Source organism: Mugil cephalus, chromosome 11 (assembly GCF_022458985.1).
Source record: "Mugil cephalus isolate CIBA_MC_2020 chromosome 11, CIBA_Mcephalus_1.1, whole genome shotgun sequence".
Classification (NCBI taxonomy): domain Eukaryota; kingdom Metazoa; phylum Chordata; class Actinopteri; order Mugiliformes; family Mugilidae; genus Mugil; species Mugil cephalus.
The window spans coordinates 22778413-22806237 of record NC_061780.1 but is presented as its reverse complement, the minus strand read 5'-3'; the positions used below and the strand labels follow the sequence as shown (position 1 = coordinate 22806237).

General features: G+C 40.6%; 1 protein-coding gene across 2 annotated transcripts; it reads right to left on the bottom strand.

Annotated features, from left to right (window-relative positions):
* Positions 1-843: 843 nt before the first annotated feature.
* On the bottom strand, positions 844-27825 carry hace1 (HECT domain and ankyrin repeat containing E3 ubiquitin protein ligase 1). Of its 2 annotated transcripts, XM_047599709.1 has the most exons (25): positions 27533-27825; positions 24573-24627; positions 24381-24470; positions 22140-22244; positions 21786-21861; positions 21532-21663; positions 21128-21210; positions 20911-21007; positions 20150-20251; positions 19965-20071; positions 18983-19133; positions 18756-18854; positions 15745-16112; positions 14441-14509; positions 14201-14288; positions 12387-12498; positions 10346-10443; positions 10154-10241; positions 9907-10056; positions 8806-9002; positions 7428-7559; positions 3982-4080; positions 3511-3581; positions 3309-3422; positions 844-2321 (listed from the first exon to the last, which is right to left on the bottom strand). In XM_047599709.1, exons 1-25 carry the CDS (start codon positions 27621-27623, stop codon positions 2219-2221), a joined length of 2877 nt encoding a protein of 958 aa, XP_047455665.1. In that variant the 5' UTR covers positions 27624-27825; the 3' UTR covers positions 844-2218. The 2 variants fall into 2 exon arrangements, with proteins under 2 accessions (XP_047455665.1, XP_047455666.1); XM_047599710.1 differs by lacking the exon at positions 18756-18854.

Here is a 27825-nt window from a genome sequence, read left to right as displayed (position 1 = left end):
CTAGCATAAGGCTTGGTTAACTTCAAACTTAACTTATTTGTAAAGCAGTGTTGGGCGTTTTTGAGATCAAACGTTAATGATGACATAACTTAATTTTTCCTATATAAAATCTTAACAAACGCCAAAGAGAGACATAAACATTTACCTCATATAATAGGGTGAAATCAGTTGACATCCAGTTCTTCCTTTTAATCTTCTGCTTCCATAACTTTCTCCGTTTTTGTTCACTGGGGAAACGGTGGAGTTCCCTCTGCGTTTTCCTGATCCTGTGCTGGAGACGTAGGCTGAGCACTGTGGCGTATTTTAACTTTTAATCCAGCTTTATTCTCTGTTATTTCCACTTCTCTATGGATGGATATTGGTTACATGTATCCAACATGGCGCCCATGAAACACGTGACCAGCTCAGAACCAATCAGCACCAATCAGGGATCGCTCAGATGGTCCATTACCTAGTTGGACAGACTCTCTCTAATATATGGCTCTAGTCTTTAGAGAAGCATATCTGGGACCATGGAGTCCCAGTCTGTCCTTGGCAGAAGTACAGTTAACAAGCCTTAAGCATTGGCTCCATTGTGAATGAATGTTTGGACTAAATGCAGAGAAACAATTTATCATTATCTTATTGGTTAATTAGGAGAAACTTCTCTTCCCAAACATGAGGATCTTACTTAAGGTTTGAAAGAATCCAAATCAATGCTTGGGTCTGGATCAAGGTTGATGTTTTTCTACAGTGGCATCAGCAACATACAGATCTGACTCTACAACAGGGTGAAGAGAGGCCAAGGTTTCAGTCAGTGTACTCTGGGATGGAGGTGGAATTTGCTGAATACCAAACCACACGGATTATCAAAAGTTTTATTAGATAAAATCTCAAAGCACAATATATATTTCAAGGTAAAATACTGAAGACATTTACAGTATAGTGTATAAAGGCTCCATTTACAATAGACATTGACATCTGTTTAGGAAAGAATTTCAAGCGAGGAATGCAAAACAATACTGATGGATAAAAATTAATATACATAACTCCCTCAAGAAACGGAAAGAAAGACGTTTCTGTGATACATTCAGGACACCATGTCCATCCCTTTCAGAGCGTTTCTGAGTCAGCAAGGGCAAAAATAAAACAGTGACTTAGAAGAAAGAATAAAAAAAAAAATTTCAGCTTGTACTTTTTGGCACTACGAGCCAAACATTCGTCACATAGACAAACGTACTGCTCCTTGTGAAAGTTTACCAAACCGGGACAAAAAGAAAGTACGAATACAGACAACAGCAAATTACTCACTTCAAAAATGACAAACAAGTTCCTATAATCCATCACATGACACGTGCAGTTACAGTGACTGGAGGAGTGTGTTTCAGCATAGACACATGTAGATGTGTTAAAAAACTGGCCTTCCTCCTCTCCTTTTTTTTGGAAGAACTTTACTGGAGTAAAGCACACAGCACTAAATTTAACCTCATCCAACAGCCTCGGGGCAAACACAAAATGCTGACTGCAACTGGGCCGGCTCACATGATACCGCTGGACCCCACTAACGCTCTGGAGCTCAGCCTGGAACCAGAGGAGTGGAGGCTCTTACAGCTCTCCACGTCTGCGTTGCAATGCAAAGCCGGCGCGCTCATTTTGGCCGTTTAGTTATTGTTGCTACAGCAATATAAAAGATTTTGGTTTCTCCAAACCATGGTGGAATAACAAAAGACCTAGATGTGATACTGGTGCTGGTATCTTAAACAGAAAGTAGAGCTACTGGTCCAAAGAATAAGGAGTGTTAAAATAAGGAGATGAAGTGGGCATTAAAAAAAAAAAGATTTGTTCCATTATATCAGGTTGATATACATGTACCTTACTCCTGATGTAGTTTGATTGCATGTTCAGTCGGTCCATATGGAAAGCTCCTTAAACTGAATCAATATCAGTGTATGTATCAGTCTGAATGATGGTTGATTGTTAGGCTTCACATAGACAATTCATACAATGAAGTCCTTAAATTAAAATATGTGCATGAAAAAAAAAAAATTCTGGCACAAATACAGCTGAGCTGCAGAACCTGTTCAGACCATTGTGCCTTTCCAGACGCTCTTAAATAAGAATTTTGGATTTCCCTTATTTTTTCTAGCAAAAGCAGGACCTGCCAAAAAAAAAACCAAAAAAACATTTGGTCTATTGCATGAGTCTGCAGAGAAAAAAGCAGCGTGAACTGATATGATGTCTATGCCATGGTGTATCCGTAGCTCCCGCAATGCAGAGCTACCAGCAGCCGGTCTCTCAGGACCTCCTGGCTCGGGTATTCGGGGAGTTTCAGCATGTTGATGCTGTGGAGGAAGGAGGACAAGAGGATCGGGGGGGGGGCGTGGTGAAAACCGGTTAAACGCTGGCCGTTGGTCATGAAAGATCGTATCTAGCTGGTACTAAAGAGCTGATGTCTCAAAGGAAATCTTCAACAGTGTGAATTATTAGCGTGCCACGTCAGGACTTACAGGAACATGCAGAGTTTCTGAATTTCACAGATGCCAACAACACTGAAGGGTCATGCTGCCATCAACTGCTTTGTATCATTTGCCAAATGTCCTTTATTTAAAGATATACACCAATCACGCATAACATTATAACCACTACTAATATAGTATAGGACATGGGCCTGGGGATGGTTGCTGACATCAAAAGTGTCATTGCTATGGGGTGGGGGTGCCTGGTCTGGTCTGGTATGGTCTGGTCTAGGTGGGTGCATCATGTCTAAGTAATATCCACACGAATGAATACCAGGTCCAAAAGTTTCCCAGCCGAACACTGAACTGTCACAAAAAGGTAAATGTTATTCACTTCTGCTCTCAGTGGTCATAATGTTATGCTTGATTGGTGCAAACTGACTTCTACCGGGTCTGTAGCAACTCTTTGTGTCCATTCCTTGATTGGTGTTGGGAGAGAACGTGATGGTACTTAATTTACAGGAGGGGAATAAAGAATAAATCTTCTACTTTAGAGTACTTTAGAGTACTTGGGAGTACTTTGCCAGCACAGTAGGAAGTATAGATCTGATTGTGACCTGTTAAGATCATTTACTATAAGATGAACTACCAGCAGTTTTGAGGTAGAGTCAAAATAAATATCACAGAAAAAAAAACAGTCTGTTTCTAACAACTCACAGAATTGGAAATTGGAAATAAGAAACATTTCCAGATAGGAGGTACTCACACAATTAAACTAGTACTGTAATCAGTGTACAATAGGTATTGTTTATTTGGGCCTCAGATCTTAAAAATAAATAAATAAAAAATCAATTGAAAACAGTGATGACTTACCAGGTACTAGAGGTAGGCAGCAGGTTGGAGGTGTATGGCACTGCAGCAACGGTGAACTTCTGTAAACCACTACCACCCATCAGGTAGGCAAAGCCACCATGAGGGACCCTGGAACTGATACAGAAGTATATTTTGTTTATTTATAAACTTAAATACGTCATTCGTTATAGTTTAAGAACTATGGAGATCCAGCAGGACAAACCTTCCAGTGACAAACTGAAGCAGGAGAACTCGTTCCTCCTGGGTCAGACTTTTCACCACCTCCCAGAACCACTGGAAAAGAATGAGAGGTCAGCGAACACACACACTGAAAATGAAGCCCAAAGTGGGCAGAGCCCGTGGTCGCCATATTGGATGAGCTTTACTCCGCCCACACTCGGAAACTCCAAATATGGGCATGGACGTTGAGACCCGCCCACCCAACTCTCTGCTACCGTATTAGCTCAGCCTGTCACTCTTAACTATGCAGAATTTTAAATCTTAATAAGAAAAGAATGAGTTCAAAAATAATCACTCGTCTTAATCACAGTATTAACAGAATCCTTTAGCTTTTATTCTTTATTTTTTATACATGTATAGGTGAGTGTGTGGAGGTATGGTAGATTTATGCTCACATACAATGATAATAAAGACATTTATTCATGTGAGCTATTGGAGAAGATAGAAAACCCACCTGGATGACTGGCTCCTGAGGGTCATAGCCACTTGTGTACTCTGTGTTTCTGCACCAGTCCTGCACGTCGATCTCTGGCATCCCTGACAGCAGGAGCTCCTGTTCACACACACACAAACAAACCTGTATTGAAACTTGCTTTGAAATTTTGAAACTTAACCATAATTAACCACTGACGGCTACATTTGCGTTGGACCTTTCATACACATCCAGTAGCACTAGTACTAGTACAGTCTATATAAAGATGGAACGGTGGAACAGCTCCTGAAAAGTGAAGCCAAAGCAAGTAGAGCTCCCCCTGGTGTCTGGCTACAGTATAGGTCATAAGCTCCACCCCCTACATGTTAGTGGATGGGATTTAGGCAGAACTAAAATACAAATACATTATTTGAAAGATGGTGTCTGTCATTTTAAGTAGTTCATATAATATGGGTGTACGTTCAAGTGAGTGTCTTGGGTAAGTTTCTTGTTATTTGACGCTGTAAAAACAGGATGTCACATAATGGTGGCTACCAGTTGCCATGCCAACCGCTCAGTGAAGTGATCACATAGGACCATGAGAGTTGAAATAAGTACAGTATAATCCAACATTTCCTTGTAGCTGGTGTAGGTGTAGTATTAATTTAAAGAAAACATGAGTGAGTCTGGAGGGAGTGTGTTCGGGTCATCGATAGTACTGATCAGACTCTGGCTCCAAACTAACTCCAAAGGTTAAGATATCCCCGGGAAAATGGCATCAGTTTGGCCAATGCAAGGAAGCGGTGACATGTTGTCCATATTTAAACGGTCAATGGTACCGAGTTGCAAATACAGTCAAGCAGTGAGAATCACATATGTTAAAACTGTTCCAGACTGAAGTAAAGAATAATGTTAGTTTTGGACGATTTTTATTCAGGATTTGTTAGCTTATTTTCTTAAAGAGGTCGTATTAGGCTCGTTTCAGCTTTATTGTGGGATTTCAGTAGACTAGTGTTGTAGGATTTACATAAATAAATAAAAATCCTTTTTTATCTCACACTGTCTTTTACACAGACTCTCAGCTGAGCCTCTCTCTTATGAACAATATTAGCCCCAAATCCCACTTTGTTTGTGCTTTTTTCTCATCCTCTTACCACTGAAACATAATTTCGCATTCGTCACTGAAAATGGCAACTTCCCAAATCCGACCGTACTCGTTAGCAACCAAATCCAATGTGAAATATGGACAGTGTGTGGACAAGCATCCACACCAAAAAAAGAAACAGACTGTGGCAGGCTGTCTTTGTTTGGTAAATATTAGGCTCATTACATGCTTCTTGTGTGACATAATGGCGGCCACTTGTGTGCCAGAGTAAATTAAATGCCTGGGATACTTCTCAAGTAGACAGTTGTGCAACGATTACCTAGAAAACCGTGGTTTGACTTTGTAGCCTCGCTGTGCCTGGAGCAGTTGACTGAAGAAAGAAATCTGTGACAACCTGGCTGTGATATGATCACTGGAGACACATGTTAATACCGTGTCTGCGCAGGCCGACAGACGCTCTTCTGGTTTTTCATTTTCACCAGACTTGAACATTCAAATATTTTCACAACGACATGATAATGTGGAATGAATAAATCAGCACGATTCAGGACAGGTCTGTGAGGTCTAGTACACAGGGTTGTAGCTTTCTTAGCTTCTGAGCTGATAGTTATTTTCTGTCATGTAAGTGAAGCACGTATCCACCAACTGGCCGTCTGCAATCCCTTCAACTGGGGCTGGGCGTATCGATCTAACTATCAATAGTATCGATACCAATGCTGGTATCGGATCGATACTAGCATGATGAGATCGATATTTTTATTACAGTGTCTCTTCTATACCTCTGGAACTGATGCCGTTATTGAAATGCATTGGTTGCTCTCGTTTACTTATGCTCAGCTGACTTTGGTATTTGGACCCTTGTTGGGTTCATGCATTATCTCCTCCAAAAAGCAGGAACAGAAAACAGAAAAGTGAATTCTCGGCTACACTTGCCGTTAGCCAGTCATTTCTTTCCAACCAAGAAACAGAAAACTTATGGAATTTGAACATCGTTTGGCCGATGGGATCCCAGTATCTTAACTTCCAACTCTTCCTCCAAATACATTGAGGAAAATAGATTAGAAATCAAGTAATCCACCTCGTTCATGCTAACATGAAAACATGCAAACTTCTTCTCCCTCCTCCCACTCCGACACCTGCAGCACTTCTGAGCAATGACCAGCGGCCTGAAGGCTGACAGGATTTAGACCAAATGATCAGTGAATGATGGAGGCGTAGCATGACATCTGTCAGTCACTTACAAGAATTAAATGAATGGAAGCTGTGGCTGTAATAAATCAACCCAATTAGAGATAATCTTTGTTTTTCTTTTGACTTTTTTGGTGTTGTTGCTACACTTGGTATCACCAAAACTTAAAACAATCCGTCAATGCCTTCTGAATTTGGCACTGACTTTTTATTCCAATTCCAACAACTGCACGTACTAAAAGGGTTATTATTTAATGTTATTACTGTTAATTTGTTATATATTGTAATTAGTTAACGTAGTTATTCAATGTTACATGACATTTCAAGTATCAGTATCGGCGATACGAGCCCTGTATTTACTTGGTATCGGATCGATACCAAAATTCCCAGTATCGCCCAGCCCTACCTTCAACGTTGCAACGTCAAACGTAAGGAATCATCCCAGTATGACGTAGGTGCTAATTGTGTGACATAAAGGCAGTTCTTTGTATGTCAGAGTAAATTAAATGCCTCTGAGTGGACAGTTATGTGAGAGCATCTACGTACGATCGTCAAGAAGGACGTAGTTTGATTTCGTAGTCATGCTGAGTTATTATCAGCAGTTATTTATCTCACTTTATCTATAACTTAGGCCTTGTTTAATGTGAACATCCAACAAACAGTGTGTGTTTGTCTCACATCGTCTGTTCCTCCTATACACCTCACCAATATAGATATATGTATTTTACTTATTATTTTACAAACAAATGCACTATTTTCTTTTTTTAAAGGTGCATAAATCCAGATGTGGTGGTTCAGTAGGCATGTGGGGCAGCGGGTCATTGTATGTGAGACTACAGCGTATTCATAGTAATAAAGGACCTGTGAGATCAACTGACCAGAGGAAGAATATGTGGCTTTGGAAATACACATAAGACAACAAGGTTTGGCTCTAGTCATTGGATCTGAAACAAATAATAAATTAAATAAAGACTACTGCCTGTGTTTCCTTTTAATTTGAATCGCGGTCAATCAGAGGAGAAATACAACAACAGCTCATGCCAGGTGAAAACCCAAAAACAGGCTGCTCCTCGTTATCAGCCGCCTTCTAGAGATCAGATAACCTGACCAAGACATGGCAAATGAATCCTGCATCAGAAGTGAGCGGAGGCAGATTTAAAGGAGCAGGAGGAGGAGAGAAGAGGGGAAAACTAACCAGTTCGTATTCGTCAAAAAGCTGGATGAGCGAGGGGGGGATGAAGGTGTGGAATCCTTGCAGGAAGGCGTTTATCTGAGGCTGGATGGCTCGTGTCATCCTCAGCTCAGTCACCAGCTGGACGTACTCGGCCTAAGAGCAGAAACGCACACACACTTTTAACAGACAGTCACGAGAAAGTGTTTCAGCTCCTTCGTGGATGCTCAGAGAGGCTCGTCTTCAGCTTTATAAGACTGCCACCTGCAGGAGTGCTGCGGTACTACCCTCTCTAATTAGGACTTGAGGCAAAGAGCTGGAGGAAAGAGATCAATCCTCCATAGGGGACCAACTATACAAGAGGGCAATGGTCATTAACACCATCTTCAGCCACACCGCTGCAGCAGGACACATTTTAAAGTTCAGAGCTAAAGCTCTCCCTAAAGACATTTCTGGGATTACACTTGACACTTTTATCAATTTTTTATTAAACATCAAATCTCATAAAAATAAAAAAACAAGCACAACAACATGTGTAGTGATATCATGTGTTAAGACGCCTGTAATAGTCTTAACCGGACTTTTCAAAGACAAGTGCACACTTTCTTATAGATCCAAAACAAACTGAATCTGAATCTGAACTTTGATTAACCAGAAACAAAACTGTGATCGGAAATGTAACCTACAGAAGAAGCAGTTCAACATTTTGTGAAAGAGATGTCACAGCCTTTTCACTGAGACTGAAATTTAAATCTAAGCCAAGTTTGAGCCAACAGTCTGGAGTGGAGATGGGGGGATAATTAGCCACCAAATGGCAGCTCCGATCCTGGGAACGACTGTTAGCTCAGGCTGGGTTAGCTCGAAGTCACCACAGTTGGTTGCTGGTTGTTATTTGATGTCGGCTCGATCCCGGCCTCTAAACAATCATAATTCGTTTTGTTGTCCCTCTAATTCTGTGACCTATAATGTTTAATCATGCTCACTGTTAGCACTAGTCGCTACAAGTGTTGGCAAATAACAAACTGGGAGTGAAATGTTTGAGATTTAACACTCATTAATGTAAAATTCCACTACCAAGAGTATATTTTAACTCAACACATCCTGATATTATATTCAAAGAGCAGACTGTGTAATGCGACAACATTTCTTTATTACAGCTCAAATGCTGTGCTGTGGAAATCGACACAGTTTCAGTTCTGGGGCAGCAGTTGTTCGACCTTTATTTTATTTTGAGTCTGCGACTAAAGAGAAGTAGTGTCTCCTTGTTGCAAAACACTTTTTGAAAAGGTTAACCTCATTTTGATTGCAAATTAAAATTCTATTTTCTTTAAATCTAGACGAACTAAAGCAAAACGAAAGTTCTCGTGTTACTCTGATATCATGCCTGTTTGCGGTGACTGACCTTGTTGTCCTGGGTGACCAGGATGCTCGTCCCCCCGGGTTTGAGCGGCACCTCCTCCATCGCCCCGAACACGTCTGTCTCTACGGAGAAGGTGAGCTCTAGTCCCAGGTCACTGATGTCGTTGTCCAGTATCCACTGCAGGTTCTTGGCGTACTCTGGGTCGATGGACGACACATCCTGGTAGTTCACTGGGATACCTGACAAACATACCGGGCAAACACGAGAAGTTATAGGGCAAGTTATATGAGTGTCTAATACAGCAGTGATTCTCAACCCTAGTGGTCTGTGGTGTAATTGCAAGGGGCCAGTGAAGATAAAATCCTTTAAAAATCATATCATATGACATTTATACAAACACGATTATTTTACTCAAATGTGACTTTATCTACCTAAGCTACAGAGGTAATTACATCTGTTTCACAAGTGTAATTTACCGTATTTTATTAAGAGATCTCGCTCCTGGGCATGAAGCAGTTAATACAAACTTAAACACGATCTGCATCCATTTCAAATTTTGAGTCTCCTACTGTTTGAGTGTTCATGCACCATTCAGTTCTTAATAAAGCTCTTATTGTGAAACATCTGCAGGGAGCTTGTCGTGGGAAACTCATTAACTTGCACGTTCAGGTTAGCGCTTGAAATCAAGCTAAGCTAATTTTGTTTGGGGGGTGGGGTGGGATTTAGGCATTGGTTTTAAAGGGTGCAGGGGGTGCAGGACCCCAAAAAGGGTTGAGAACCACTGTAATTAATACAGTACGTCACTTCTGACTCCATTATATACATAAAAAGTTAACCCTCTAAAACCAATGCTTAAAGCTTTTTTTTGCTTATTTCGATTATAAAAAGATCAGAAAATGTCCTGACAAAGAAAATACCTAGACTCTAATATCTTGCAGAATATAGCATTGTGGGAGAGGTGCAACTGAGATTACCGTAATGACACCACATTGGCTGTAAAGCGCAACAGTAATTTTTTTTTTTTCAAACTAAGATATATTTACGGTAATCCAAAGTTCGCTGGACTCAAATCTGGTTTTATAGGGTTCCAACAGAGTGTTCAAAGCCTCATCTAGATGTTCTACATTTGCCCTTGTTCCTCACCTAGTATGTGTTTATAGAAGGAGCGGGTGAAGTAAATGTTGACCAGCTGCCGGTGGTACAGAGCCAGACCCAGAATCTGACCAGCGAACCGGAAGTAGTTCAGATGGTCCGGGTTTACGGAGGAGTTGCTGTTGGGCTGAAAGGTTGTACCTGTGGATCACACAGAAACACACACATGCTACGTGATAGCGCTCTGCTTCTGTTAAACCTGAATGTTAAGAGAGGATGGAAGGAAATCATCCCGTACCATCAGCTGACTGAGTGAAGAGACCATAGTCTGGGTTGATGATCTCATTCGACAGGATGTCAAACCACTCCCGAACCACGCCCTGGCCCTGAAACGCCGACATAATATACGTGAGACAAAGGGACTGACTGGCATTCACCCATCTACCGATGAATAGCTGTGTTTCTGAGAAGTCTTTCAGCTAAAACTCACCATGCCTTCCTCGCCATGGAAACGAACAGCAATGCCCTGTTTGAGTTTCTCATTGGTGGACTTGGAAACCATCTCACAGCTGCTCCTAAATATGGAGTCTGTTGGTGGAATGGAAAACTAGAATTAATGCGCTGTAACACCAAAACTGCAGCGAAAACCAGATCGAGTGGAAAGCTGGGAAATCCTGTTATTTTGACTTGACCCGAATCAGGAAATAATGAATCACTCTGTGTGGCGGCGGCGCCGTGGAAGCGGGGTGCGAAGTGCGGTCACAGTAAACAGTTTTACCCTGTGGAGGGCAGTAACATGCCCCGCGGTGTCAGAGCTGACAAAAATCCCACAAGAAGAAGCGGAAGAAGAAAGCAAACAGAAACATGGGAGCGCAAATGGATGAAGACACTGCTCTCCTGAAAGGCAAGTTCGACTTCAAAGCCCTGCCAGATGCTTCCCTCCACGGGAACAAAATGATCTGCATCGACTGTTGATGTGAACTGCATTTAATTTGCGCTAATGAGCATTAACTATGGAAATCATGCGATTAATTATTTTAAAATCTACCCACGTTTTTTATCTCGGTTATCCAGAAAACATGCACACTCTGCAGAAAGTGACATTTCATCATTTTATCACACAAGTGTAGATCAGGCAAAATCTTGCCCCCATCCACAGTGCAGGTTTTGGGGGCTAATATGTGCATTTGGTGCATTTGATTGATGCTCATAAAGTAACGTGATTTCTGATCAATGTGCTTTATATATTATCTTATCCTTATGATTCATGTTTTTCTTTCAATAGTAATTGTGTCTAATTCTGATATATACGTTGGGATGACTTACTGTACATGAACATGAATGAACACTCTTTGACGTGTAGGATTCTTGTAGAGTGGCATCAGGAGTAAAACTCACCTCTGGAGTCAAGTGGCCATTCATTGAAATACAGTGTTAGGAAATTCCACACTGACTAAATATTTCACGAACAGCCTTTAATGTATTTACATTCTGCGGGTGCCATTTTGTTTAGTATTCCACATACAGCGTTCCTAGCAGAGTCTGCATTTGCTGCATGCCGTGTGTAACAAAATATGGTTTTCCTTCACTCACTAGCCAAAATGAAGCCAGACTCAAGGTATTTCAATCAATACAGAGAAAAAATACCCTTTCATCTATTTAGACAGTCATATGACCAATCACAGTCATTTTGTTGTGAAGAAATTAAACTCCACGGCTCTCAGATTACTTGTTAGTCCTCTGGCGCCTTTGTGGTAGAAAGTTGGTCGGGAAACAGCTGCATTGGAACAGCACGGGTGCTAAAAGTGCACTATGTCAGATACCACTGAGAATCTTCTCATTGTCTCACCAGCAGCTGGAGAAAATACCATGTACTAACACATCTCCTTTCAGGGTTTTTTAAATGTTGCTTCTAAAATAAAACATAAAGCAGCAGGAAATCTAATTAATAAGGTGTTCACTGGGAGTTTTTACAACAACTGACACACATCCTCAGAATGCAGAAACTTATTCTGAGTGCATCCGACATTAAAGCTCTATTTGCACAGGATTAGTTTTACCCGGGGAGCTTTACTAATTTGTTATAATTGCAGGTCATCTGTAATAATACAAAAATCCACTGCAAATTGGTGTCTGTTATTTGGGGATAATTTTGTTTGATTCGTTGCTTTTTTCTGCCGTTTTTTCGTTTAAGAATTATGAAAGCTGTGTTATAAATCAACACAGTCGCAAAATCTTTGTTTGATCAGACATTTTTTTTTTTCGGAACTTGTGTATTATTTTAATAGCTTAATATGGAATGCAAAATCATAATAATAATTATGTAAATAGCACTAGACCGAGTTTAATAGAGAAGTAGGTGGGGGTTCCTACTTAATCTCTCCATCAGTTTGAGGGTCCTTGGCCAGAAAAATGTTGAAGACCCCTACCATAGGGAATAGGGTTTATGACAGCTAAAACTACACTGGAGTCTGTGACTGGACTCTTTGACTCTTTGAAGTGTGGGAGTGTGTGGTGAAGGCAGCCTGTACCTCTGTGGATGAGCAGGATGTCGTTCTCATTCACTGGACGATGAACCATGTCGGAGTCTGGCTGGCCGGCCAGCAGATGCTCATAGAACCACTCGGAGCGATCCTTGAAGGGCTGAATGGGAAAACAAGACTTCATCCCGCACTGCACAGCACTTTCCTAAACTCATTACCACTTCACGACACTTTCAACTTTCAGACTCTGGGTTTTTCAGTCTCAAATGAGGGCTCGGAAAGCCTTCAGTGCTGAAAATACTCATCTGTGACACAGAGATGAGGCTGGGGTCTATTTGCATAATATATGCTTTTGTTCTCTGAGCGTTGGAGGTAGAGTGAGGGATGAGCATGGATGAGAGAGAAAGACTTTTCCCTTGGGGCTGGGGGGCGTAGCAGAGGAATCAGGAGATGAAATTAAATTCACCAGGTTAAAGTCTGTAATTAAAACGAGGGCCTACTCCCAGGCGGGATATAATCCATGAGTAACAAGGCTCGAATGCTGCACCTCAAATATGAAAACTGGAGAGTGAGTGAACAGCATACAACTCAGAGCAGCGCTTAAAATTTATGAAGCTGCATAAATGGAAGTTAAGAAAAGTGTTATTGCCATAGATGTAACACTGTTAAATGAGCCAGAAAAGAAGACCGGGGACTTGTCAAAGTCACTTTTCCATGCAGTCTCTGCACCGCAACAACGGAGAAGATGAAAAAGCTTAAATCAAGGCAAAATATGCCAGTTTTTTTTTTGTCTCCCAAGATGATTCTTCTGTCTAGGCAGTTTTTGTGTTAGAGCATTTGACTTGCTTTAAGTGTTTTGTTCCTAAATTATCATAATAAGCTATAAGAGCTTGATTTTTTTTTTTTTTACTTTTTAAATAGTTAAGTTGATGCTTGAACACGGACAAGTGTCACACCACATTGTCAGAGTTAAAATTTGTAATCCTTTTAATTTATTAACATTTTAAAAACAGATAATGACCAAATGCAAATCCATTATTTTATTGGCTTCAAAGGCACAAAAAACAGACGTGAGGTCAGACTTTCCAAAATAAAGAAGAACCACATCTAAAGTTTTACTTGGACTAAAATATTATATTGATGTGTTTTTTTTTTCCAGCCTGGGAGCTAATAAACAGCATATTTTAGGTTTTCTTGGCCTTCAATTACGAAGGTACATCTGGATGAGAAGGTCAAATAGTGAAAATGAATGCATCGATACTGAGGGAAGAGTTGAAAATAAATTGGACAATTTGGTACATCAGTCAATGTGCTATATAGTTTGATCTATAGTAGGGGTGAGAAAAAATAACGATATGGCAATATATCGCGATATTTTTTCAATAACCTGGAAAGGGATCATTTAGATTAATATTGTTTTTTGTTTTTTTTGACTCAGCTTAATGAATAATTATTGCTATCTGATGTACATATATACAATGTGTATTTTAAACTGCATTTAAAGTATTGGAACATACGACAGTATCATAATATCGCAATAACGTATCGTATCGTGACTCAAGTATCGTGATACGTATCATGAAGGTCTTGCCCACAACTAATCCCTATATATATTTGGACGCTTACACATTATTTGTTATTTTATCAGTTCGCCAAAACATATTCGATTTATAGTTAAAATTATTATGAGCATAAAGTGCAGATTTGCAGGTTTATTTGTACATTTTTTGCATATGTTTAAGGGTGGAACACATATCACATAAAATGTTTATCTATCGATATTAAGAATATCCTTCAATTAAGGCTGAGAGTCTGTAAATGCTTTGTGTCAGTATATAAATATATGTATACAGTAGCCTTACCTGGCCCTTAATGATATGCATGAACCGTGACATCAACTCTGGACACTCCAGGAGGAAGTGGAAGTGGTTAAAGATTATCTTTGGATTCCTGAAAAGAGGGAATGGCCCAAAGTGGCAAAAAGAGACAGGAGGGGTTGAGAAAACAAAGGGACGGAATTGGTAAAATAAGCAGCTGGATCAATACGACATGTCCGAAGTGTCAAAAGGTTGACGTACGGAAGGGGACCCCTATTGACTCACCTGGTTACGAAACACTTCAGCACCTCGTCATGCTTGCAGACAAATTCGATGAAGCGTGGCGATGTCATTCTGGGTGAGAAAACAAACAAAGACAGGTAAGGAATAATGGTGTGAGAAAGAAAAGAGATGCAGGACAGTTCAAAAGACAAAACAGAAACAAAAACAACAACAACTGGCTAAGGACAGAAAACATCACTTATATCCGGAGGACTGATGGTGAGTGGAGTGAAAAGGGGCAAGTGCAATAAAAACAGATAGAAAGACGGCTAATTTCCACTGACGTGTAAATAACAGCCGTCTGCTGCCAGCTAATTAGGCATCTTCAGTCATCCAGTTTTGCATAATTACAGACTGGTTTAAACAGAGACAAATATATGTGAGACCTAAGAGGAGGTAGTGCAGATGAAGCATGACTGGGATGTGATTAAATAATGACTGCAGCATCGAGTCACTGGCCACCTATGGAAGTAGTCGTAGAAGTGTTAGCAGTACGATTATATACAACTAAAGCCTTTATATTTTCTTGTCTAGACTGTCTACAGTGTCTTTCAGTCATTTTTTCGTTGTGTACATTTGAAAGAATACATGCGATTTCAGTCATTTCTCCTGCTCTTTAGGACACAATGCAACACATAAAGCTACAAGATCGATGGCTGTGAGCATCGCTGACAAACATCTACACAACTGCTGTAGTGATACAGACACTGTAGTGCTGCTTTGCTAGTTTTACTATAATGTGAGTGTACTGTCATAAACCCAAGATGATACAGAAGAACGGAGTCTATAAAATACTATACGGACCACAGGACTTAAGTTACCAGTGGACTAACATCAAATCACATTGACTTATTTGTTGGTAGCTTCCTTTATGTGGCTATAGAAGTAATACTTCAAAAGAATTTATGTACTAGAGGCTGTTGTAGTAGGAGTAGTAGTCTTAGCAGTAGTAGTAATAGTAGTTGTAGTAGTAGTAGCAGTAGTAGTAGTATTGGTAGTAGTAGTAGTAGTAGTAGTTCTAGCATCAGCAGTAGAACAGTATTAGTGGCTGTGGTGGAAGTTGTGCTTTTGGCACTGTATACTGCATGTACTACATATGTATACAATATATATACTACATATGATATATATATATATACACACTACATATGATATATATATATATATATGTACACTACATATGTATACTATGTATGAGTTCTTGAAGTCTGTTAGATCAAGCTAACATTAAATGCTCCCTCTGTTAAACGATACTGCTTTGTTTGCTATTAGAACTGACAGCTGACAGATGAAAGCTAAGCACAGACCCTCGTGGCATCTGGCAGGAGCAGCACATGTAGAAAGCCTGGATGACAGCACTGAGCCGGTTGGCCGTCATAGAGATCACATCCTCCCCATCGGCGTACGCCTCCTTCTCCATGACGATGGGATGGTCCAGCAAGGAGGGGAGCTTTGTTGTGGTGTCAGCGTTGTTGGTGCCAGCGTCGTCGGTGCCAGCGTCGTCAGTGCCAGCGTTGTTGGTGCCAGCCTGGTCGGCCTCGCGCTGCTTGAGGAGCAGAGACGCGATCTCGCTGCTGCTGCTGGAGGAGGAAGACGGGTTCTTCCTGTTCCTCTCCAGCTCTGTGGAGATGAGCACCAGCCACTCGTCCAGAGAGTGCCACAGCAGCTCCAGAGGCTGCAGAGAGACAGACGGGAGGTAAAAGGACTTGTAGGATTAAAGAGGGAAGAGGAAAAAAAAAAAATCACAGAAGAGGAGTTCATTTTGTCTTCCAGAGGGTTTGCGAGTACGATACCTTTGGGGTAGCTGGGAAAATCCACGAAAGTTGTGACTCTACTTAATGTAAGCAACATTTGCAAGGACCTCAGCATGCTCTGTCAGTATGATTTTAAAGAGTTTATCAGTTTATTCAAATGACAAAAATAAGCATTTCAATATGATCTTGGAAAAGGTTGCTTTTTATTTGAGCAGGTTCGCTTATCTGTAATCCTTTTATATTTATTCATGATGGAAAAAAAAATAAATGAGAGCTCAGAAAATCCCCTGCAACCTTTTTCCAGGACACAGTCTGCTAATTAACTGGATCAACTTTTTATTAATTTTTCTTCTTCACTGAATAAATATGAAAGGCAAAGACAAGCAATTTAAATGGCAAGAGATGTTTTTTTGAGAGTCTTATACCAGAAATGACTAATATAAATATCATTAAAAAGTATTTCTGAATAACCCTGCGAGTTTTCATCATGGTTACCTTCATTTCTGGCTTGAAGTTTTATTTTGAGTGGCTACAGTTAACAAATGCATGTGTTCTTGCTCACAAGACTGTGTAAGATTAAGCGGCATCTAGTGGTGAAGTTGCAGGTGGCAACTCACTGAATACTGAATAACCCTCCCTTTCCAAGTGAGTAAAAGAGTCTTCAGTGGCTTCATCTCTCAGGGTCAAGTGAAGCGGGGAGACGAGGTTGATTTAGACATGCACTCATTTATAAGTGTCCAAAAGTACAATAAATAAACATACTGTCTCAGCAATGACAGCATGGAGGGTGCTAGTTCCACCGCAACAGAAACTCTGGCTCTTAATATAGCTCTGGAAAATCTAAGAACCACAAATACGCCTGCTTTCAGAGATCAAAGTGTTCTATTGGGGTGCTATGGTATGACACAGTACTTAAGATATGATCGAGTATAGTGATTAAGGGCTTTACTCGTATAAAGAAGGACTTTAAATTCTACCCTTTACAGGGAGCCAGTGAAAGGGAGCCAGCATGGGTGAAATATGCCATCTCTTGCCAATTCCCTTTAAAACTCTCGCTGTGACATTTTAGATCACATGGACTGTTTTAAGAGAGTGCTGGAGGCTTGTTTTATGTGCGATTTTAAACAAGTACAACATGTACTGGAGCTGAAGGCAATGCCCACCAGAGTAGCCATCGTGGTTGGATAGTCTATTTCCTAGGGCAAAATTAAATAAGTTTTGTTTGAATTTACAAGGAAGAAATGACTTGTTATCCAGGCCTTTACGTCAAAAGACATGCTTGATGTCTGACTGACTGTTTCACCTTATTTCATAGATACAGTAAACTTAACTGGGTGTCACCTGCACAACAAATTAACCTTTTTTTTGCAATATTTCCTCATAGCATAGACTAACAGTAGAATGTGTAAATAGAAAAGTAGTGGTCCAAGTAAAGAACCATGTGGAACTCCAAGACTAAAATTTGTGTATGGCGTCATTGGCATGAATAAATTGCAACATATCTAATAAATATGACATAAATCAGCCTAACATAGTTATATTAACTCCATCTTACTGTCATAGATCTTATAGAATTGATTTATGACAACATTAAGCCTGATATTAAGCACTTATATTACAATAAAGTCTACAGCATTCGTCTTTCTGCTGCCTGCTCTCTCTGTCTATTTAATATTCTATTTAATATCTCTTTGGTCACTGGTTTTCTTGACATGTGCTGCTGTAGCGTTTGAATTTCCCCAGCGGGAATCAGTAAAGTATTACCTTATCTTACTTGTAGAGTGGTGGATGCTACACTAGATTTGTACATGGACATGTCTGTTGACAGTAAGTAAAATGACTCCTCTGTTTGCTGTATTTGGCTGAAAATGCTGTGTGTGAGTGTCTGGTACATGTGCAATCAGAGTGCTTGCAGTGGGGAAAGTTCACTCATTTTTTGGGGTCACAGCAACCACTGATACCACCAAACTCCACTGACTGTGACTCACAAACACCTCCTTTTATATTGAGCGAGAGAAATGGTGATGAAGAATGAAAAGGTGTTTCCCTTCTGTTAGGAACACACAGTGATTAACAGGAATGAAAAGCTCTTGGCCCTAGACAGCATGAGTACTGGGAAAGCAGGATGAAGAGATGGTTGAATGGAAAAAAATATCAGACTATACTGTCTGGGACACAACCTTAGGAGTGGCAGACTTTTCCCACTTTCAAAAAGGGGAACCTTAGTGTGTGCTCCAACTATCAGGGTATCACACTCAGGTTGTCATGGTAAAGAGGAAGCTGAGCTTTAAGGCAAAGCTTTTGATTTACCAGTTGATCTACATTCCAGCCCCAACCTATAGCCATAAACTTTGAGTAGTCCCTATACAAAGAAAGTGACCGATCACATCTTAGACATCTGGACGAAGCCCAGAGTAGACCCACTGCTCCTTAGAGTCAAATTGGGCCAGTTGAGGTGGTTCCCGCATGTCGTGAGGAGGCCTTATGGGCGCCTCCCTTTGGAGGTTTATCGGGCACAGCCAGCTGGGGATAGACCCAGAACTTGCTGGAGGGATTATATATACCGTCTGGTCTGGGGACGCCTCTGGATCCTCCAGGAAGAGCTGCAATGTGTTGACGGGGAGAGGCACTTCTGGAATTCCTTGCTTAGCCTGTTGCCGCCGCTACCCGACCACAGATAAGCGGAAGAAAATGGATGGATGCATGGTGATCATCTAAAATATATTTTGATATGTAATTTCAGTGGCACACCTACTGGCCACTGTATTCTATACGTATGACTCCTACTAACCTTAAAGACCTGGCTGCGGGGCGTCTTGTTGCCATTGTAGCCCATGTCATTGCCGTTGTTGGGTGACGAGGGCCCAAGGCGGAACACGTGGCAGAAAATACGAACAATCCTCAGCAGACTCTTCATTTGAGCTTCATAACTGCTGGACAAGCTGTGAAGGGACAGAAAAGAAATGCATCTTAGCTCTAACATTACATTGAGATAAGTCACTTGCAATGGAAAGACACAAGGGGAGCTCATTCAAAACATCTGATGCACCAGTTTTTGAGTCGGGCAAACTTCACCCTACTAGACGGTTTAGACTTCTCAGTAAAGTTGATGCAGAAGCCACAGACATTTGCAATTCATTTGCATATCCTGTTACTATACACAAATCCAGATCCACAAATATAACTACACGTCACGGCAATGCAGAACTAAAAGAGCAATGATTTGTCCGCTCCACTCGTCTTTGGCAGATTTCGGCAAAAAAATAAGCAATACTCTGAAAGAGTCTTAACTCCTGGTACTTGTACTTGTTCATTTTAAATAAAAATAACCATTTATTCCCTCATCAAGACCCATAATACAAAATAGAGTCAACAGCTACAACTTCAAATGAGTCACAGGGGTCAACTGAGGCTCAGTAGGTAGAGTGGGTTGTCCACAAACCAAAGGGTTGGTGGTTTCTATGCCTCAGTATATGAACCATTCTCAGAAGCACAGTAACTGAATAAAAAGACTTTTGGTATTCCTATTACAAAAGGCCATCCAGCCAGACTGGGAAAATAAGGACACAGGGAGGTGATGAGGAATAAACAGATGATCATAGAGTTTCACAATATCAGCTCAACAATGACCAAAAGCCTCCAAGACAATGATGAGGTGGTTTCAAGACAAGTCTTTGCAATGCCATTTGATAGAGAAAATGGCATTGCTATCCTTTTAAAGGGAAACTGTCAACACAATGAAAAAGACTTGAATACAAAGACTGTATATATACCTGAGAAGCTTGTGTCCATTGGTGGTAGCCACTTCAGCAAGACTAGTCAATATCCTCTGGTAATGACCGTCACTTTGTTGAGAGACATGCTCCAGAACCTGCCTGAGCTACACACACATAAAACTCACGTCAAGTGAAATCAATACACGGGACTTCTTCTGAATTCAGAGACAAGCTAATCTTACCATGTTCTCTTTGATGAGATCGTTCTGTGTCATCTGGATGAGGGTCTGGAACAGCCTGTTGTGGTGCTGAATGAGGATCTCACAGGTTTCCCCATATCCACCCTAAAAAAAACAATTACGATTATACAGCTACTTTTTGTACTGTACTTTTTGTTGCCTGTTGTCCTGTTTAATGTTGTTGGCTGCCTGCTTTCTGTGTCCTATTTATTTCTTTTATTAGTTTCTGGTCAGTGTTGTGCTGCTGTAACATTTGAATTTCCTCAATGGGGATCAATAAAGTACTATCTTATCTTATCTTATCTCACATATCAAATATTAAATGTCTACTGTCCTCTTGTCCCTTCCCAAAAGACAGACACAAGACAAATACACTCAAATAACAACTATAAACAAGGAGACAAACTGATAAAAGAATAAATAAATAAATAAGAACAACACCAATGATAACTTAAAAAAAAGGACGGGGGCATATACAGAGAAGGTCAATCCTCCTCTATAACTGGACATATATCAGGGGAATTTACCACTGTTAAAAATGGGCCTCCTATATCTTGGGGGGAGGAAGCCTCCAATCAAACAAGATTAGCCTCCGGGCAAGCAAAGTAGAAAATATCAATACTTGCTTCACTGCCACGGCTAAGTTACTTTCGAGAGGAGTACCCAAGGATTCTGAGAAATTATCTGACCAATTTAGGGCAAGACCAAAACCTATGAGTGTGACTGGTGGGAGATGAAAGAGTGAATCGTTTGGAAATACTAACCTGCACACAGAGATCCAGAGGAGTGATTCCATTTTTATCAGCGAGGTATTTGGCACCTCGAGACAGCAGGATCTGTGCCGTGTCTCTTTGGCCGTGGCTAAAATATTACACGAGACAATTTCCATGACAAATTAAGTAACATGTAAAGCTGAACATGGATGTACAATCCTTAATACTTTGAGTTGTTGTTTTTTTGAATTATGACTGATGGCGTCACCTGCAGGCAAAGTACAGAGGCGTGGCTCCAGACACATTCGGCCTGTTGATATCAGCTCCGCTGTCCAGGAGACACAACACCGTCTGAGCACACACACACAGACACACACAGACACAACACATACTCACTGTAAAACATTCCCAAAAGAAACAACACATGTAGATGTTGTGACAAAGAGACTGCGACTATAATTCCAGATTTTTGTGTCCAATTAGACTAATTGGAAACACTTCTGGACAGACTGACTCTAACTTGACATGTAATCTTAGAGGTGCACCTCACAGACATGTAACATTGGCTCATTTTAGTGAATAAACAAATTATAATTATAAGTATAAAAGTTCTGTTTTGACTTGTATGAAGATCCGCTGATGTCATTTTTCTGCATGTTCTAATAGGCTCACTGTTTTGTGTCCATTCTGACAGGCTACGTGTAGCGCAGTCTGCCCCATGGCGTCCTCCACGTCCACGTTGGACACATGTTGGACCAGGTCGTGCAGCAGCTCCGTTCGCCCGTTTACCGCCAGCCAGTGGATCTGCAGCGGAGGTCCATGTGGCCAGTTAGTAACAAACCACGCGTACAGTAGACAACACAGCAGTGACTTGAGCGATGATGAATCTAATGATTTAATAGTTTAGGATTACTTAGTCTACTCACAGCAGTCAGTCCCTCATTGTTGCAGATATTGACATCAGCATTGTATTCCAATAGTTTGCCCATACACTTCTTCTGTCTGAGTGGACAGGGAAGGAAAGGGTTTAGCATCAGTAACATTGCAGACGCAGTCATTTCACACTATGACTCAGCCATTATTAATTAAAAAACAAAAAACTATTCTAATCATAAAAACAGACACCTCATGTGTACATACAATACGTTCCTGTGATAAGTACTACTAAATTTACTAAATATGGAGGGGGTAAAGCTGCAGGACCTGCATTGAATAATAAGTGATGAAGGACCTTAACACAGCACAGAGACTACATTGCAGTAAGCTACGTAGTGTCCTACCCGTTCCTAGCAGCGAGGTGCAGAGGAGTACAGCCTGAGATGTCCTGGTAGTTTGGGTTGGCACCTCTCTTCAGCAGCAGAACCAGACACTCCACTGACCCGCAGCTTTTAAAGGGAACACAGCGCACATAGTGTCAGAGTGGCAAAAAGCTGTTTTGCACAAAATCGCCTTTGCCGCCAAAGGAGCGTAACAAAGAAACGGCACTTTAATTCCAAATGGCTTTCAAATGAGCGTCTGGCAGATTTCACATTAAACATTTACTTTTTGTTGTCCCTCTACTGCAGGGCTATTCAATTACAAATTTAGTTCAATTCATTTTTAAGATCAAGAAATTTCAGGTGCCGAGTAAGCAGCTGCCACTGGCAAATTTCAAACAGATACAGATGCATGTGATGAAAAATATGATTATCTTTTAAATTTGTTAACATGACAAAGGCACACCAAAAACTGCATAAAAACACAAAAATGGAGGCGTAATTTAAGAGAACTAGAAATATTTTTTTTGCTTAAATAACACAAAGATAAACAATGAACTGCTTCTGGTCATATCTAGCATTGTACATAGTAAAGTGCATTCAACTGAATAAAAATCTCCACTGATAGCAAATTAAACACATAGGTTTGGCGTTTGAACTCAATGGTCAATAAATGAATGGATAAAAGCTTTATTTCTAACATGTAATACAAAAAACAAAACAAGAAAACTACATCTGAAGAAAGGAGTAGGAAGAAGTCTTACGCTTACTTGATCCTACCCCTTCTCCATTTAACATTTACTTCCTGTTTTTTTTTTCTTACCTGCTCATAAACATGTACATCTAGACACATTCAGACCCTCCTGCTTCCCTTTACCTGGTGAAAACCATGTGTTGGTTGGACGCTGCTTTAGTTCCCCCTCATTTGGTTCAATGATTTCACTCCACATAGAGACATACAGTGTTGCACAGACACAAAGATGTTTTAAATGTAGTTCCTTCCTCAAATTATATCCCCCCTCTCTCTTTGGAAAAAGTTTTTGAATGTTTTCTGGGAGCAGGTTGCTTCGTACATAATATGTGCTGTTTGAAAGTGAACCAGATCAGTAAATTTCAATATATTTGATTTTTATAAATAAATGGTTTGTGTGTTCTCTGCAGCCAGTGTTCTCTTTTGTAGTAATCAAAGTGGTTCTAGAGTACATTTATAAGTGCTGCACCAAGGGAACTTGAATATGGTAATATTAATGAACGATAAAGAATGTGGAATGATTTATACTCCAGAAAGTGTTTTGCCTTAGTACTGAAATGCTCTGTGCCCATTTGTTTTGTACATGTTTTATGAGAACTAAATTTTTAATCCACTGTTACACCAAGAAATCTATTTTCCTGAACCCTAACTACTGTATATTTTCCATATTTCACTCGTGTTTGTTCAATGAATTCTTCCGCCTGGTAACTTAGCCATTATTACTCCAGGTTGGCCACACGTTCACCTTAACATGCCACAAAATTACTATGAGTTACAACGTGTTTATGATCTGTCGGCTTGTCATAGACACCACTTTGGACTTGATAAAGAGTCGGACACACCTACATGCAAATGCTGCGGTGGATGCCACCATGTCACAGAATATAATATGTTGAATGAAAGCTAACAATGGAAAGTAACATGAGGACTTTTCAGACACAGTGGTCCTTAACGTCATTCACGTGGTCAGTCCTTACAGAATCAGATCAGAATCAGAGTACTTTATTAATCCTATGTCAAATACAAATAGAATAAAACGTAATACAAAAATAAAAAGTAAAGTAGATGTAAGATGTATAAAAAACAAATATTGCAAGTATTCACAATTTCAAAGAGGTAAGATACAAATAAGTAATAAAAGAGTGTGAAGCGTTAGGAGTGTTAAGTGTGACCAGCACTCAGCAGGAAGACATAAGAAGTTTGATGGCCACAGGCAGAAATGACCTCCTGTGGTGTTTGGTGGTACATTTGGGAAGGACAAATCTATTTCTAAGCCTCTTTCCTTCTGAAATGCAAAAGTTCAAACTATTTCAATTTTCTTTTACCATTTCACCACACGCTTACAAGGTGTCTGAACAAATACAGTAAGCACAGAAACAAATGTTTATCTCAGAAGTTCCAAAATGTGGTGCAAATCCACGTTTTTCTCTTTATAGCACTGTGCAAATAATATCACAATAGGTTAATAATTAATCAGGTTTAATAGAAGCAGAGTAAGCAGTACTGTATCTTACTTGGCAGCGATGTGCAACAAACTTCTCTTCACTCGTCCAAAGGCGTAGTTCACATCAAACTTGGAGTTGAGCAGCAGCTCTGTCACTGATCTTTTAGAGAGACAGGATTGAACATGGGAGGTCATTTCTTCCGTGGACGACAACGCAATTCGCTACACCTGCAGCAACAAAGATGTGCGGATGGATGCTTACCTGTGCTGGTCAGCCATGACCATTGGCATAAGTGTGTAAACTGCTGTCTCATTGTCTGTGGAGGAATCACAGAGGAAGAATAAAAAAATAAAAGTCGAGAAAACTAACATTGTGCATAATAATAAATACGGTGATCATGAATGTACATATTAGTTTTAGTAAGTGGGATTTGAAAACGATCCTAAGTAAAGTCCCATAAAGACAACATTTCAGCTTGTTAATCCCTCCAGACTACACGTGTTCATCAGCCCCCGAACATACCAGATGAGGGGAAGTGACCATGGAGGAAGTAGCACATTAGCCGGGGCTAAGTGACTCACTTTCTTTACTGAGGACAAAGCAAATGATGTCAGTGTGTCAGAATGAATCCAGAAATGCACTGAAGCATTTATGTCTGGCTAGTTACAAAGTAATTCCTCCAGACCAGACCATCCTCCTGCCACAGAAGCACAGAGTCCAGCACATACCATGGGTTAGGGTAACAGTAACATGAGATGGTGATGGTTAGGGTAAAGGTTAGGCCCTTAGATGAGATGGTGATGGTTACGGTAAGGGTTAGGCCCTTAGCTGAGATGGTGATGATTAGGGTAAGGGTTAGGCCCTTAGATGAGATGGTGATGGTTACGGTAAGGGTTAGGCCCTTAGCTGAGATGGTGATGATTAGGGTAAGGGTTAGGCCCTTAGATGAGATGGTGATGGTTAGGGTAAAGGTTAGGCCCTTAGATGAGATGGTGATGGTTAGGGTAAAGGTTGGGCCCTTAGATGAGATGGTGATGGTTAGGGTAAAGGTTGGGCCCTTAGATGAGATGGTGATGGTTAGGGTAATGATTAGGACCTTAGATGAGATGGTGATGGTAAGAGTAAAGGTTAGGACCTTAGATGAGATGGTGATGGTTAGGGTAAAAGTTTGGACCTTAGATGAGATGGTGATGGTAAGAGTAAAGGTTAGGACCTTAGATGAGATGGTGATGGTTAGGGTAAAAGTTGGGCCCTTAGATGAGATGGTGATGGTTAGGGTAAAAGTTAGGCCCTTAGATGAGATGGTGATGGTTAGGGTAAAGGTTAGGACCTTAGATGAGATGGTGATGGTTAGGGTAAAGGTTTGGACCTTAGATGAGATGGTGATGGTTAGGGTAAAGGTTTGGACCTTAGATGAGATGGTGATGGTTAGGGTAAAGGTTAGGCCCTTAGATAAGATGGTGATGGTTAGGGTAAAGGTTAGGCCCTTAGATAAGATGGTGATGGTTAGGGTAAAGGTTAGGACCTTAGATGAGATGGTGATGGTTAGGGTAAAGGTTAGGCCCTTAGATAAGATGGTGATGGTTAGGGTAAAGGTTAGGCCCTTAGATGAGATGGTGATGGTTAGGGTAAAGGTTAGGCCCTTAGATGAGATGGTGATGGTTAGGGTAAAGGTTTGGACCTTAGATGAGATGGTGATGGTTAGGGTAAAGGTTAGGACCTTAGATGGTTAAGGCAAGGGGCTAAGTAATGTGTTGGGCCAGACAGATCTGGGCCCGCAGGATGAATTTGCAATGGAAGATGAGAAGAACAAGGAGGATGAAGGGAATGAGGAGCAGGACAAAAAAAGGATGAGAAGAAGAAGGTGGAGGAGATGAAGGAGGAACAAGAGGAAAGAAAAGAGGATGAGGAGGAGGTGGAGAAGTAGATGGACAGAATGAAAAGGAGGAAGATGAAAATGGAAAAAGGATATTGGACGTAGGCGAAAAGGAGGAAGAGGAGGCCATTTGTTAAATAAAAGAATAAAAGGCAGTCTCTATTTTAGTCTCATTTTTATGTTTTGATCTCAGCTTCAAATGCCTAAAATAGATCAAACAGAAAATTACACTCTAACGCTGGGTAGCAGCGTGCGGGAGGACATGAGTCTTACCACAACAGCCAGATGACCAGACATTTTTTTACCACACATTTTAAATTGGTAAAATCAGGGTCAAATGTGGTCTGCTATGTCCACTGCTGCATGAACACTTAGCATAACTAATTTATTAAGTACCATGAAGAAGTGACATAATGTGATAATGTTGACAACTGACAGACTAAGTTCTTATGTTCTAATGATCTAATGAAAGTACATGTTTACATTTGTTTACCACTTAAGGACAAGGATCCATATATGGTCAATTCATTGACCTTGATTTTCTACGTGAAAATGAAAAAGTAAGTAGTTTTCTTCCTACACCCTCAACTAATACTGATACTCAGTTCATGGTTATTTACCAGATTACCGCTCATCACATCGTCCATTCCCTTGAAGAATGAGCCTTGTCCAGCCGTCAAATAAGACACAAACAAACCGAACCCACTAACATCACAGTGCGGCTCTTAATCCTTATATTGTGTTTGGGTCAAATTTGACAATTTCCTTGTTTTTATGGGTTTTTTATCCTCAAGAACAGGTATTTTAACACAACAAAAGCATTTTTCATTATTTTGTGAAAGTGAAAGTTTTTTTTTTTAAGATTGTGTTTTCAAAAATAAAATGGAAACATTAGGCCAAACAATAACATTTTTATGCAGTGCATAACTGCACTTTTTTTGTGTGTACCACATATAATCACACAGCACATACATATATTTATATCTGCATTTTTGCATTGTCTGCATCCTGGTATGTATGCTCTTGCTCTTTTAGTCTGCCTTGCTTGTAATATATCTTTTTAAAAAATGTATGGTTGAATAAAGGCATGTCTTATCTCACATGGATGTGAATGCATAACAACTTAGATATGAGGTGTAAAAACAATGCTGGATGATAAACATTGTTATTTTGACAATTAATTCATGGGTCGGTTTGACCCACTAACGCAAAAGACAGTGGGCAGCTTCCTAACACATCACAAGGGTTAAAGGCCGCGGCGGATTGCTAAGTCACCTCACCACGGCAATAACACTAATAATAGTTTCAGCCGACGCCTTCCACGTCCCACGTCCTGTATCGTTACCTTCCGGGAGTTCTACGGTCCTGGCCCGGCGGAGGGACCGGGTCAGCCGGCTGAGCTGTACGTTAAGCTGCTCCATCGCCCGTTCCATCATAGGTGAACCGGAGGAAGGTGAAGCGTCGCCCTGAAGTCGTGTTTACTTGGTCCTACATGGGGGGGTGTGGATCTCGGGCGTCGTCCATGGGTGCTGCCGGCCGCAGGGAAGGCTTTACCATGAGAGTCACACACTGATTTACAGTGCACTCGATGTTCCGCTGTGCTGCTCATTCACCAACGGTACCACCTAGGATCTCGCA